Source organism: Pyrgilauda ruficollis, unplaced genomic scaffold (genome assembly GCF_017590135.1).
Source record: "Pyrgilauda ruficollis isolate IOZ18807 unplaced genomic scaffold, ASM1759013v1 scaffold38, whole genome shotgun sequence".
Classification (NCBI taxonomy): domain Eukaryota; kingdom Metazoa; phylum Chordata; class Aves; order Passeriformes; family Passeridae; genus Pyrgilauda; species Pyrgilauda ruficollis.
The window spans coordinates 3,383,248-3,399,150 of NW_024525267.1; the positions used below are offsets into that span (position 1 = coordinate 3,383,248).

The following is a 15,903-nucleotide window of genomic DNA, read 5'->3' on the forward strand; positions in this document are numbered from 1 at the left end:
GAATAAGAAGCAGTTAATGTCCTGAAAGAAGTGTCTTCCAAGAGAAAATTCTGAGATGACTACATCTACACTATTTAAGCAATATTTAAGGACATATAACAATTGTCTGTAAAGGTTACAAGGTTGCAACCATGAATGGAGGATAAGAATTTTATACGAAAGTCCAAAGGATGTCAATCAGTACTTTAAAATTAAACAAGGGGAAATTAATCTAAGTAGCTGCAGAATCATGCTCTGTGATAGATTATGGATTCTTTTTAATTAAAAGTGCTGGAAGGGGAAAGAATTAGTTTGATTAATTTTCTAGTTTGGGTGAAGAAGTTAGAAATTGTTGAGTAGAAAATGACCTGGGTTATGGCTTGCCATGATTTAAACTTAAAAATTTCAGCTAATTCTAGACTTCGAAAAAGTTTAACAAAAGTGACTGCATTATTCATTATTATTGAGACTTTGCATCTTTTTTTAAGATTAATTGAGAGTGAGAAAACATCTCAAAAATGCATTTTCTTTCCATGATTTCATAATAGTTTTGCACTGTTATTACTGGTGAATTATAACCCATATCCCTAGTAACATTTTTGTATTCTCTTCTGTATTGATATGTGACTCAATATGCCTGATTCTGATCTCTTTCAGCCCCCTTTGTTTTCCCCTTGATCAGTGTTGTGTGTCATATTCATTCTGCTTTTGGTTTCCATCATTAAAATGACATTTTTCATCTTCTCCTTCACTGCACTGTTGGGGACTTGCCACTTCTTTTACTCGCCCTTTCTGTCCTTACTCATGGCAAATGAAATAATGAATCAAATAAGAATTCCTGCCATAGTTACCTACAAATCCTGCATATGAAATTTGACTTGGAAAAGTGATGTTTGTGGCAGCATGGGGCCACCTTGGCATTCTTATAATGCTTAAGAGAAAATGGAACATTTTCCCATTCCCATGTCCTTGGGAAAAGGCATTTCATGGCAAATTCTCAGCCACTGGAGTGGAGGGGTCTGTGCACTTTGGCTGAAGATCTGTTCTTTTACTTTCTGGAGACATTTGCAATTAAATGAGCATAAGAGAAGAGATTATCATACCACCTCTACCTGAATGAAAAAAGGGAAGTCATCTCTTCCAAAAAGGATTTTTCAGGTGCCGTTCTCTGTCAGAAATGTCCTACAGAAGGTAAATGCTCCTATTTTACAAGGATCAGTCTCCTGAAATCTCAGTGACTGTAAGTCTGTACAAAGAGGTTTTCTGTTGGCTGTTTTCAATATCTCCAATGACATACTCCAAAACTCATCACAATTTTTCTGGATTACTTCCTTCTGGTGTGAAAACTGAAGGCAAACAAAAAATTAAGATGCTACCACAAAGAAAATTTGAATCTATTGTGAAAATACCTATCATCATTGTGTCCTTATGCTTCAGATCTCTCACTGTTGTTGTCTCAATAAATCTAACCTTATTGTGACAAAATTAACCCCAAAATCCCAGAAATAAATAATTTATTATAACATTTCAAAGTTATTAAAAAAAAATTAAACTAAACCATAGTGTATCTGTAAATATGAGAAAATTTTGGTAAATTATTGAAACTTTTTCTCATGTTCATAGGAAATTAACAAACTTACCATCAGTTTTTCTAATTAAGGAGAAATTTAAATCAACACATTAAAGCTGAAGAATTTTTATAGCCGTTTTGATTGATTACATTGAAATTCACTACAGGGTAATATATTGTTCTGTAAAAGAATTCACTACAGAAAAATGTTACAAGGTTATGGGCTATTTCACAAAAAAAACCTGTACTAACTGGCTGAAAAGGCTGGGTTTAATCTATGTATTAGTGCACATAAACTGAGAAAAAGAGTTAAGTCAAGCATAGAAGCAGACTTTGAAACTGCAGTAATATGAAAGAATATAATAGAACAGGATATTAAATAATATAATAGAGATATAATATCTAGAAGAAATGTAATTTTGTGTAATTGCCAAAATAGCACTTTAGGTCAAATAATGAACAATATTATAAAGGGATTAGTCTGACACTGTGTTCCAGTTCATAAATGACACATTTTACTATTTCATAGCTTACATATTTTCTTAGGTGAGATAACAGTTAATTTTCACTTCTTCCATACAAATCCTTATATTCATTGACCAGAGAAATTAATGTTTTGCCTTAGGGATTGTCTAAATTTTATATACCTGAATGAGTAAACAGTGAGGTTTTTCTCACATCTGTTTTCTGTCTTGGTGTTTCAAAGGGGAAATAACAGCTCTTGTGGATCTCCAAGTCAATTTACTGCAGGTCACATCCTGCCATAAGTAGCTCTTGGCCTCTGGAAACCCCATTGTATGTGTTTATTATCGACTTCACGGAATTATTTGCAGCCTGCCCTACCTCTCACACTCACCGTGAGCAAGTTTGGGAGCACAAAATCACAAGGTATGTGGCAGTTCTGTACTGAAATGAGCACCACTTTGGAGCTATCTCGTGCCTTACCTGTGTGACATTATTTGTGACCATTATTCTCCACGGTGCTGCAACAGACCCTGGAGGAACTGCAGGGACTTGATGCCTGATCTTCCAAAGAGCACAGCAAGTACTTGCACACATCAACAATGGACAAATTTTACATTATACATGGTGGAAATAGAGAGCAATGGCAGTTATTCATGCCAAGTGCACTGAATCTGGCCCCATGATTGAAGATACTTATGTGGGAAATGAAGAGTTCTGTAGTCCTGGTTTATAGTCAGTTGCCAGGTAACTGCTTTCAGAGAATCAGCAGAAAAAGTATATTTTCTTAATATCTATTACGTAGATCATTATTTTCGTTTTACAAGGAGCTAGTTTATATTTCCACAGTGATCTCACAGATTACTACCACACACTGCACTAAGCAAGGTCTTCCCCCATACATCAGCTGTCAAGAGTCAGTATTTTAAGTATAGGATATGTGAACATGACTTGAAATAATTATTAAATATTTATTGCTGTACTCTACCTCTTACCAAGCAGGAATACTGAAGCTGGGAAGAAGGGAAGAAAATCCACAGGATTTCCCTTTCTCTCATTTTTGTTTTTCTCCTCCTCTTGTTTTGCTCTCTCCCTTTTCCTCCTGTCCCAGTTGTACACTCCATAATGGTGAAATGGTGAGAAACAGAAAAATTGCTGGAGGAAATGCCAGAAGTACAGGTAAAAATACATCTTCTCAGACTCAGGGGTAAAGGCTACAGATTTTCCATATTTTCCTTAGGCTTTAGAAAAATCACTATTAGAAATACCAAGCTACATAAGAAGAAGGGGCAGCTGTGGAATGCAACGGTCCTAAAGGCATAAAAGATTGTGTCAAGTATGTGAGTAATAGAGGAGGAGCTTACATCACTGGTTTTTAAGAAATTTTCTGTTCACATTCAGTATGCAGAACCCTGTCTAGAGAACTCAGGACTGTGGATAAACATTTTCTTTTCCTTGCTTACTTTCAACAGGCTGATGAGAAGTCACCCTTGCACACCCAGAGGCCATGGGCTGTGGGTGAACCAGTTTACTCTGGAGCTTACAGAGAAAGAGAGACTCCTTTAGAAAGCAATCCAGTTCAGCAGCTTTAGTCATTAACTTTTGCTGTACTGATGGCCCCCAGAGCAATTGCGTGTTCTATTGAATGAAAGGAAAAACAACACCAAAATATATCCACTGGTGTCTTTTATTAAGTTATGCAAAATACAGTATTAATTATGACACTGCATGCATTTTAGACAATATAAATGCAAGCCTACAGAAAATGTGACAAAGAAACCCTCAATTACTTTTGAGGTAGTATACAAGGAAAAATAGGAAAGCAGAAACACAGTGGATTAAAAGAACAAAATATTAGTATCACTGTGCATACATTAGTCACTCATAAATACATTTGTATGAAATAACTTAAGATACAATTCCATTCTTGTTAAAAAATATAGTTCTTCAAATTCACCATTCTTGTTTTTTTTATTTCACATGACATTTTATAGTATTTTATCAGGTGGGTTTATTTTTTTTTTGTCACTGTCATCATGATTTTACCCTTTTCCTCCAAGTATTTAGGCACAGATGGCCTCATGCACAAAAATAAATAAGAAACCTGCTTGAAGGGAAAAGAATTCTGCTCAAATAGTTTAGGATAGTCTAATAAATACATTTTTGTTTATAAAAATATTTCAGGTTTATAAAAGAGGGGAGTCTCCCATGTGGAAAGGTGGAAAGGATGTCAAGTGAAAAGTGCTGTATAACGTTTTTGAAGAGATTTTGTTTTAAACATATAGTACCGTTATGAATATATATTTTATAACAATCCTGCTTCTTAGAACCTTATTGTTCACTAGAAATATCAAATGCTCTTTTCTTCCTTTTGTTTGCTGTCTTATTGCCATTTGGGGAGGTGCCTAGTTCAGAAGGGTTCCGTATAACTGTGCTTTTGTAAGGCTGTCCTTCCGACTCAGACCAGTGCTCCCAGTCCTCTGGAACTGCGGCTGTTTGCTGTGAACACCCGAATGGCTTCCTTGATCCATGGAAGACTGGTGGATTTCTGGAGCCTCCACTGAACTCTGATTGAGTGACTCTGCTGAGCTGTTGGGGCTCACGTCCACGTATTCTCTTTTCAATACTTGGCTGTTTTCGATGTTTTTGCTACTGCATAACTGGACAGTGATCCTTTCGTTTTTTTGGTCTCTTGATTCTTTTGTTTTGTAAGTGGGCAATTTGTCCTGTTTACAGCTTGTGCTGATGTCAATGTTCAGGCCACTGTCTGTTCTCAGGAAGCAAGAATCCACAAGTCTGCTTTGGCAGATGTCATCTCCCTCTGAGCAGCTGTCTGCTTTGTAACTAGCATAGATGGGGCTTGTTCGACTGTCCCCCTTCTTGATGGGGCTGCTGTAGTACTGCTCTGAGAAGCTGCAGGGAGACAGCCTGCCAGCATTCCTGTAGGAGTACGCTCCAATGTCCTCCACACTCAGCTGCCTCCATCGCCCTGGCAAGTCTTCTTCTGAGAGGTGGGTGCTCCTGCACTCATTCCTCATTTTCTGGTTTGCCAAAGCCTGCTGTGGTGTTATGGCTGAGAAATGAAAAGGTTCGTTTGCATATGGAGGCAGAGTCCTGGTAAAAGTGGGTGAGTTCTCGTTGTCGTCAGCAAGCTCCATGTGCTGCGCGGGTTTGGGCTTGGCAAACCTGGGGCTCCCCTGATGCTCGTAACCCGCGGGGGACTTCCTTTCAAACAGCTCGTCTCGGTTGCTCATGTAGATCGCCTGCTGGGAGGCTGTCAGAGTGTTGGCCTGGGCATTCTCCTTCTCCTCAGACGTGACGCTGAAGCTGGAGTAGGAGCTGGAGGTTGGAAGAGAGGTAATGTACTCTGGGAAGGCTTCGTGGGAGAAGCTGGAATGGAAACCATCTTCTTCCACAGTGCTGTCCGTGGAGTTTTGGGACCGCAGGAACCCCACGTCTTTCACCTGTGTGTCCACGCTCTGCCTCCTCTCCCTCCTCCTCTCCTCGGGGCAGTAAAGAGCTGTGTCACTGCAGTAGATGTCGGACTTGTACTGGGGTCTTTGTCCGACTTTTCCAGCAGAGTCCTGAAAATTGAGATCCCTCGTGGATGGGCTTGACAAGTGTGAGGACAAGCTGTGTGGGTCTGGTTTTTCCAGTACTTTGGCAATGACACAAGTGGGTATGGTATCAGCATAGGAAGTGTGGCACAAGGGGACAGAAAGGCTGCACCCGTGTTTCTCCAGGTGGATGCTGACTCTTTCCTGAAAGTCAGTTGGCAACTGCAACATAAAGAGATGGCAAAGAGAAAGGAGAAAAGAGTATGTGTCAATAGAGGTGTCAGATGAGTGCTGTTTATGGCACTACATAGCTCACCATACCTGGTTCTTTGTGATGGCCGCAATCTTTGTGCATTTCTTGAAACAATTGTAATCAAATGAATTTTGTTTGTTTATTTAACATTTGTACATCTTCATCTGCTTTCGCTCACAGATAACACTGTGAAACTGAAATGTTTCCTTCCAAATTAATTCAGGTTGGATAGGAATGATCACAGAATTGCTCAGGTCAGAAGAGGCCTCTACACTCATCAAGTCCAGCCATTAACCCAGCACTTCCAGGTTTATTTTACTGATGTAAATAAAGCATGTAGTAAACAACGATCTTAAAAAGGCAGGTAGGGAATTACAGCCTACGGCAACACTTTCCAGACTGTGTGCTTGGGTGTGATTTGCAGTTGGAGTGTGGGTGTGCAGAGGTCTCTGTGGGGGTGAGGAAGGAGGAAGAGATAACATCTATTCTGCTCTTCTTTTGTTTTTCCTCAAGCTCATCTTGCCTACAACCCCATGCCAAATTGGCTCCTGCCCTCCAGCATCACCTTTGATAAACAATGCTGTTTGAAGATGCAGAGAAGCTGACTGACACTTATAGAAGAGGTGCTGGCTGCTGTGACAGGATTATTCCTGTGCTGGGAAGAAGCAGACCAAGCTGGCTTCCTTGCCCCTTCAGCTGGACACTGCTTGTCAGATCAACCAGCCACATAAACCTCAACACACTGACAGAAAAAAAGCACTAAGACCTGAATTCACATTGTGATTCCTGTGACAGAATTAATCAATAAGTCTGTTGTGTATCAGAAATCATATAGGGTTTTTTTTCAGAAAGTCAGGACCAGGGCTGTGGATGGTGGTTTCACCTGCCATTCTGTCATGTGGACCAGCAGAGAGAGAGATGGCATTCCTTGGTGAAGCCTACTCAGGCATCACCAAGCATGCTTTCCTGTCAAATTTTATCTGCCTTGCTCACTTGAGGTCTCTACCAATGATCAGAAAGCAATATGGGAGCGGTTGTCTCTCCCTGTTTCTTGCTGGAAATCAGAATTCATGCTTGGAATAAGTTTGAGTTTGTGATTTTGTTAGCTCCTTTGGTATTCCTGTTGATTTATGCCACTTGGGAATTAATCCCTTCGGTGCTGGGCTGAACAGTGATTTACTCAGCACTTTCTTTTTATAACTAGAAATCAAGTTCCTCTTCACAAAATAATCAGTGGTTAACCTTATGACCCTACAATCTCACTTCCTCCTTAAATTTGCTCCTCTAGAGAAGAGAACACTACAAATACTGGTAAGTTGTTCCCCTCCTCTTTATTTTTGACAAAGGAAATTTAACGTGCCTGCTCCTTGTCATGGCCTCACATTTTCTAAGATATGGAGATCCTCTTTTAATTTCATTGGGAAGTTTTTAAAGCTGCTTTAACCCCCAAACCTCACTGTGTTCAGAATACGGCATGTAGTGAAATTACATTCCTGTTATTTGTAGCAGGACAAGTGTTTTTTCAACCAACAGACCTTCCAGGATATTTTGGATTAATCATTATGTTGCTAATTAACTCATATGTCCTCCATTGGAAATAAATGATATTGCCAGTCCGCTGGCAGACAGCAACATTAGTCATGGCAAGTACAGATGCAACAAAGATTGAATAAACAGGTTGTAAAATAGGTCTGGTGTAAATTGCCATAGAAATGAGGAAAAGAAATACAGTTAATTAATGTGAAAATGCTGTATGGGGCAGCTCTTATTTTAGTATCCTGTAGCACCAGTGTTTGATCTATTTTATATACGTTATTAAGATTATGAAATGTGTTAAAAAGAACATTATTTTGTGGGCACTGCACTGGAAACTGGAATTACTAAAATGATACTGCTATCACACTGCTATATTTTACTACAGCTTAGGTTTCTGGATAACATATAATAGTTTATCAGGCAATATTTGCATTTGTAAAGAATTTATTGGCTGTGACAGCACATTCACACTTGCTAAATTAATAAATGATTGGACTAATGAGTGGAGACTGCCTATTTAACTGAGTATATGACAGTCTGGGAAATTGTGGGGAGATCTCACATTTGTGATAGTTCTCTGGAAATAAACAATTAAATACTTTTAAGGTCTTAATTAGAACAGGTAGGGTGCTTTCAAGTGTGAGTAATGTAATGGTAATTCCTTGATACAATTTGCTAAGGGAAGTCAGTTAACAGGACAAAATAATAGGACCAAGGTAATGGTTAATAATAATGGTTAATTGGAAGTTCTGTCTCTGTTCCATAAAATCATAGCCTGGTGGACAGAAGCATCTTGCTCCATCTTTGTTTACCAGGGTTGTTCAGTGCTCTGAAGCCATTTACTGACTTAGAGATGGTTTGTACATTCCAAATTTAATTTTGCACTATTCCATTGCAGAATTGCACAAGAGAGGCCATTTGGGGGGAGGTTGACCTGATGGGACTGAAGAAGGAAAGGCTATTCCCTGTAACTTTCACTGAAGCAATATGTGTGAGGAAGGTGCTATTGCTTTGTGCAGGGCCTGGATCCCTAAAGAACTGTCTTCTAAACTAAGATAATATTTGCCTCCCCTTTAAGGAGCCTATTCCTCAAGCCTCGTTTCCTTGGAAGCAAGGATTATTAATTAAAGTTTCCACCTTGGAAATCAATCATTCAGCGCTCTGGTTTCTTTAGAAAAAGATATTTGTTCTGGCAGTCCATTTTAAAATTCGGGTTTGGAAACTAGCTGGACTGGAAAATAGCTTCAGGAGGAAAATTGATTATATCAGAATCTCTGACGCCTGTGGCTTGTCATTTCCCTGCTCTCACCCCGCTGCTCCTGCACAGCATTTTGCATTCTGGAGCTCACAGCACTTCAGTGTTTTACAAAACCTTTGCTTTACAGGCAATCATGCAGGCCCATCCTACTGGATAGGAGAGGTTTGGGGAAAGAAAGTGCCTTCAAGTTCCACCACGGCTGTGATTTTGTCAGCACCATCCTCGATGGCACAGACACCAGCAGGTGCACGAGGCCTCCTGTGGCTTAAAGGAGGGTTGTGTGCAGGAATAAAAACCTTAAGGGCAAACAAATTCTGCAATTGGTACATGCAAAATAACCTGTTTTCCATACAATATTTATGTAATCGAACAAGTTTGGTCGCATTACCTCTGAAAGTTTATGTGCCCTGTCATAGTTCTTGCTGCACTGGAGAAGCTGAGCAGCTAAATTGCAGTCCTTCCTGTAGAGCTCCTGGAAAAAACAAAAAATAACCTCTTTAAAGTTTGCAAAGCGCTTGTGGCTTTCAGCCTTTCTCCCATGCCTGATCAATCTTTTTAAAATTCACTTTGGGGAGATTTGGAGCACACCTTAATTTCTAAACAAATTAAGATGCTTTGCTGTTTCTTGCACAACCCAGAGATATTTCCTCCTTTGCTCTGTGAGGGCTGATAAAATTACTAAGAATAAACTTTTGAGACCTGTTACAACAGAACAGTAATCTGCATTTCAGAAGATGGATATTTACCATTACGAACTTAATTTTATACTGTTAACATGCATGATACTGTGAAGGCTAAAAACCATGATCTTTTAAGGAAAAAAGAAAATTTTTACTGGGTGTTATCCAGACGAGCAATAAAATACTACTTTAGAAAGTGCTAAAATAATATTATGAGACTGTGGGAGAAATTAATTACAGAAATATACATTGTGTTGATTTTTTTAAAAGGGAGACTCTTTCTCCTTTTGGTATTTCTGGATGGTTCCTGGCTCCTTTAATATCTTGCAGAATGCAGCTATAGAAATATATTAAATCTCACTGCAAATATTTGATGCTGCAGAATCGAATATTTTCACCAGGCAAGAAATTACTGTGAGAATTCCACACAAGGAAGGAGAGAATTTAAGCAAGCTTCTTATACTATCTTGGTATTGAATGGCTCCCACAGCCTATTTAATGGGAAAATTCAGCACACAGATTTGCCCTTCACTTAAATTTAATTTAGCACACATGACTGTGTAACTGTATCCTTCAACCAGTACCTCTGGCTCCCTGAAGGTAGGAGTTGTATTTTGTTTTTCCTTTTGCTTTGTCTTCAGAAGCTGACTTTATAGGTAGGCAGAGATGAGATATACAAAGCATGAAAGTGCTATGGGCACTGGGCTGTGTTAATCTGTAAAAATTAGTGTGTGTTTGTAGACAAAAGGTGGGGAATACTGATATAATTTGGATTTTCTCTGATGTTAATGTCATAATTTTACTGCATGCCAGTATGTACGGCTACTTTAATTCTCTTAAAAACTCATAAAGAAATTTTCCGTGAAAAATAAAGTTCCTCTGTTTTAAAGGACAATTTTAAGGTATTCTGTAATAAGAGAAGCAACAAGATGTTCTTGTGAGTCTTTCAGTGATGGGGATAGATGTCCTGTGAACATTAGTTCATATTTTTTCACATTCAAGGACCTTTAGACACTTTTGTTTAGACACTTGTGTTTTGTTTTTCTCTGTGACATTTTATACATGCCCCTTCTGCTGCAAATATACTGTATTCATTTATGTGCATCTTAAATTTTATATTAGGACACATTATTTCATTCCTGAAAAAGAACCCAAAAATTCAATTTAGAAGTAAAATCCGTGGCATGTGCATGTGACTTTGATATGTTGCATATACATTAAACCCAATATATATTGCTGCACAATGTATAGCACAGACAGGTACCCCGAGTCCCATATGGCATTTCCAGGCACACAAAAATGACATCTCTCCAGAACCTAATCCTTTCTTCAAAAGCTCTGTGCCCCTCTTTCTGCTCAGTGGTTGTCATGGAGAGCACAAAAAGCATTTCTGACACTTTATTTTTAGCAGCTTTAAAAATTACTACAGAGAAATTACATGTGAGCTACATGTGCCACGTGTACTTTGTTCTCAACCTGCTGGGCCAAGCCATGTGACTGGAGTGACCTTCTCTCCTTTAATGTTTGCCTGAATGGAAACCAGCCATATCTGTGGCAACCAGAACAATCACTGGCAATTAATGCCAGAAGTGTTTCCCACAGTTTAAAATCTGTTTTTGTATCAAAAGCGTCATTTTACATTTCTTTCTGAAGAGAAAGGGAAAATATAATTGAAGAAATATTGCTGAGGCAAAAACATTCTCCCCATGTAGGATTCATCAGTTTATCACTTCTGTAGTTATTAGGTATATTAGTGGTTTGTTTTGTAGTCCTTTATTTTAAAATTTGGAATATAACCTTTACTTTTATTAGTTATACTATGTATAATCATAGATTATCCTGAGCTGGAATGGACCCACAAGGATCATCAAGTCTAGCTCCTGGCCCTGCACAGCACCATTCCCAAGAGTCACAGCCTGTGCCTGAGAGCATTGTGCAAACACTTCTTGAGCTGCCAGGCTGGGGGCTGTGAGCACTGCCCTGGGGAGCTGTTCCAGAGCCCACCCCTCTGGGTGAAGAACCTTTTCCTGACATCCAACCTAAACCTCCCCTGACTTAATTTCATGCTATTTTCTCAAGACCTGCAAGGGCAGAGCTTTGTCCATGGACCAACCTCAAGTCTGAAGTGGTGCTGTTATTTGAGGCCTCTGGACTGTATTCCAGTGCTCAGAGTAAAACTAGGAGCACTGAAAACACTTCAAATGTGGGTTCAAACCTGACTCCATGAAGTAGTATAAATTCATGCATACTTAAAGGGAGATTTCTGCAACTTTCTTCCACCTCTGTTTTAAATCAAAAAGAACTCCACTGATTTCAGGTGAATTACTCTGCAGGTATACCTGTGATTCCAAAACCTGGATGTAGGCCATTACTTTTACCACACTCCATTACTTACAGCTGCTAGAGTTATAAAGTAACTCTTCTTTCAACTCAACTTCTATAAAAGTTAGGGGTCAGATTGGGAACTTTTTATTTCAGTTGGAAAGCTGTTAATTGCACAGACAGAGTTCACATCAACAGGCATTTTAATGAGATTAAATGCTCCCAGCTATGATTAAGAGTTCATGTGAAATATGGGAAGATTGAAAGTAAGATGCTGGAAAATAAGTGCTAACAGAAACATGTCTTCTGTAGATGAATTTTTTATTAAATGTGGAAGGAATGGCACAATAATGAACTAAATGCTTGCAATATTCCTCTCTTTGCTGTCTTTGCAGGTTTGTCTCAGGAAGGATTTAATGAGCTTGTTGCCAGCTGTGCTACTCATGCCATTTTTCAGTAGTGTTTAATGAGATGGAGGGTGACAATTGCCAGAGATGTTCCCTGTTTTGTCCCACACATGTAAAGGTACATTTTTACACACAAACAACTGCTGGGGAAAGTCTGGCTCCTCCTCCCTGCAGGAGCGGTCTGGTGACCAGGCTGGGTCAGTCCTGCCTTGTGCTGGCAGAGCTGGCTTGTGCTGGGCTTTTTGGTGAGCATAGACTGAAAGATCAAAGAATTGCAGGAAATGTAGGGCTCTGCTCTGTGCCTAAAATCCTTCTGATGAGTCCCCACTCCACACGTGTCCCTGCAACAGCGCTGACCATGTGCTTGCACCGATTTGCTGTACTGATGTCAAAATCAATGTGGGAATATTGTCATTTCTTAAAATATTTTTTCATCAGTTTCAGGCTAGACGCAAGGAAAAAAATATCAATGAGAAGCCTCACCACAACCTCATAGCATAAGGAGAGCTAAATTTACAAAATGGTGGGAACAAACAAACAAATATGATTTTTAACCGTTGAGGTGGCAAGTTACATTTTATACAAACATAAAATACTATTCTATAATTTCTTGCACTGGGAAGTGCAAGACCCAATTTGTTTCTGAATATAATCTCAAAATGAATAATTAAATACTTACATTGTCTTCTGACAACTTATCTATTGTCACCTTGGCTTCTATTAAGTGATTATTGAGTGCAATTATTTCATGGCTCAAAGCCCGTTTTTCCTCTTCGTAGTGTTGACCCTGCAGAGAAAATGGAGTAGTCAGTGTTTTTTCTACTGTCAGGATATTTCAGATAAAGGTCCACAGGTTGAAGTCATTCTCAAATCCAGAGAAAAGCACAACAGACCAACACTTCTTTTTTCTTTCTTCCTGCCCCCTCCTCTTATTTATTTTCTCCATTATTTTGCTTAGGATCTGAGGTAAAGTTCTTTAGAACTGTGGAGGTCAGACTGAGCTCATTTAGGAGCCTTCACAGAAGGTTCCAGTTAGCCTGTGCAAAAGCATTCTATTGAGCATCAATCAATACATCCCTTCTTACTCACAGGACAGGGTCTCTAACATGGAAGGACTGGAGCTGCTCCTTTACTGCAAGAATGTTTCACTTATGCTATTATTTCCCGTCCTCATAAGGAAGGAAGAACAATATTTAAAAAGAAAAGCAGTTGTGTTTGAGCCAATTTCATTTTAGCTGTTGACTGTTCTGGCTGATTTAAAAGCCCTGATTAAGGTTGTTCATTTCTCAAGGTGAATGTTTACCTGATTGCAGGGTTAGCACTCATTAGCAGAACACAATCCACTGTGGCATATCAGGAAAACAGTCTGATTCAAATTTCTTTCTGCCCACTAATTTAATCTTGTTACCAGTAGGATGTAACTCTTTATTATAAAAGCAAAGAGATCAGTGGCAAGAATGAAATGCCAGTGGCCCTTCCCACTTTTTTTTTTTTTTTTCATTTTGATACTCGGTGCTTATTGTACTGCTTCTCATATCAAAAATCATTGTGTACCAGTCATTTATAACCCTGCCTCCAGCCTTACATTGGTGTTAAAAAGCATGGTATCTTCTGGGTGCCCTGAGATCAAGACATCTTCTGTGCATTCAGAGCTGCAACAAGAAGGTTTGAAAAATATCTTGAGGGTCTTTTAGAAAGGTACATTGCCTTAAGAGCAGAAAGGAGGGTAAACCCTAATACATGTCTGTTTTTTTTAAGTGAACTCAATCCAGTGACAAATTCACAGTCTCAGTGGTGCTGAGCAATAGGACAAGAGGCAACAAGTGGAAACTGGAACATGGGAAGTTCACCTGAATATGAGGAAGAATTCTGTACTGTGGGGGTGGCTGAGCAATGGAACAGGGTGCCCATAGAGGCTGGGAGATATTAAAAATCATCCTGGACACAATTCTAAGGAAAGTGCTCCAGAGTACCCTATTTGAGCAGGGAGATTGGACTAGATCTCCAAGTGGATCTGGTGGATCCACTTCACTATAAGTGAAGTGGTCCCTTCCAACCTCAACCATTCTGTGCTTCTGTGAATGTCACTTCCCATTTTTAGTTGTGAAGGACTGAAATCTCCCAAATGCCATATTGCCAGGGTCACACAAAAATCTTCTATCAACACACGCTTGACATTGTCAGCTAATTGACAGCAATGGGAATTGGGTGTTTTGAAGTCCAAATGAATACCAAGGTTAATTATCCAGCTGCAAAGCACCAGCCTGTATTAAAGGAGGGTGATTGAATTGGAAGTGGCAGCTCTCATCCTAAGCTGCTATTTAAAGAAAACCACCTCCTCAAATGGTCTAAGCAAACCCACAGCTTGCTTTGAACCGTGCAGATATGATTGAAGTGTCTTTGTGAAGGTCTAGACTGACCTATTTTAGTGTCAGCTCACTGTGGACTGTCTGTTCCCTGCTGTTGCCAGCCCCCTGTCCTGACAGTCCAGGACTGGAGGCTGGCCCAGGTTTGACACCTCTCCCCTCCTTGTTCCCATTGATCAGGCACTCCTGCCTGGGGACTTCCTCATGGAAGGCCAAAATGTAGCTTTGAGAGCTTGCAAGTCTCCAACCTTAGTGATTTTAACCAGACACAGGGCTATGTTTTTAATTAGGCAGATCTACGTGGTTTTATATGAGACCCTTAACTCTCACTGATTTTATAGTGAACTAAACAACCAGGCACTTTGTAAACCTCCTGGCCATCTGTGCACCTCTAGAAATCTGTCTCCTTTGAGACTGTGACTGAAGATTACATTTTCAGAGGTATTTAGCTGTGTAATGAGGTAGACAAGTGATTACCTAAGTACCCGCAAAAAATATGTCCCCTCAATTTTCGAAGTAATTTCTTGCTTTTGAAGGATCCAGGTCCACTGAGTACAGACATAATCTTCCAAATAACCATTTGTATGGAAGATTTTATCAGTCCTTGTATGACAAGTTGTCATACCAGGACAGCTGATTTGTAGAACTCTGTTGCTCTAAATCTCTCTGATCTCAGTAACTGTTGCTCTTGCCTAGCCAAATTGAACTTTACTCATTCTATCTTGCAGTTCAGGAGAGACTATCTGATCAAGAATTTATAGTTTTCAGGAGAGAAACCAATGAGGCAGCAGATTCAGGCATTTGAAGCACTACTTTCCACTGCATTGGTGTAATGCTGAATCTGGCTGAATTATGATTTCATTTTATTTCACTTATGATAACATTTGGATGACATTTCCCAGACTTTGTATCTGCTCAAGTGTGACTTTAAAAGATATTCTATATTTATTGAACTGCAAAACTCGCCTGTTTAAATTTATACTGTACAGGTCAGCAGGTGGACACCAAAGTAATAAACACCTCAGCAGTGCTGTGCAGAAGAGGGAATAAGAAGGAAAGGTCAGTCCCAATCTTCTCCATCATTATTAGTTTAAATCTTTCTCTTGAAATCTGTGTCATTGACAAGAGGAAAAATCTGTTTCAATGTGGCAAAAGGAGGTAGCCTAAAGGTGGGCAGGAGACTGAAATCCTTTGGCATATTGGCCACACACTGTGTGTCCATCTTTGGAAGTTCAGGGCTTCAGCCAGACTTTATTGTGGTGCAGTGGTGGCAACAAGAGGACAAAGGCTTAATCCTGACACCCCCTATGGGAGAACAGTGCTGGAAGAGACAGTATGGTAGAGCTGGATCGCTGTATTAGAAGGGTTGCTGGCCACTGGGGGCTGCAACTTTGAGCTCTCCACTTGCAGTCAAGCAATCATTTTCAGCATCAGATAGTCAGAGAGGCATGAAAGGAGGATGGGAGTCATAATATCAATGCTATGATCATGAGTTACAAATATAAATGTTTAT

At 39.6% G+C, this 15,903-nt stretch overlaps 1 protein-coding gene across 1 annotated transcript in view; it reads right to left on the reverse strand.

Moving 5' to 3' along the window:
- Positions 1-4,416: 4,416 nt before the first annotated feature.
- The window catches only part of BEGAIN (brain enriched guanylate kinase associated), a 78,405-nt gene continuing 66,918 nt past the window's right edge, over positions 4,417-15,903 (reverse strand). Inside the window, exons 6-8 of the mRNA XM_041476156.1 lie at positions 12,704-12,811; positions 9,004-9,087; positions 4,417-5,790 (exon numbers count right to left, since the gene is read on the reverse strand). Of these exons, the coding sequence (XP_041332090.1) occupies positions 4,417-5,790; positions 9,004-9,087; positions 12,704-12,811 (1,566 nt within the window). The remainder of the gene's footprint in view (positions 5,791-9,003; positions 9,088-12,703; positions 12,812-15,903) is intronic.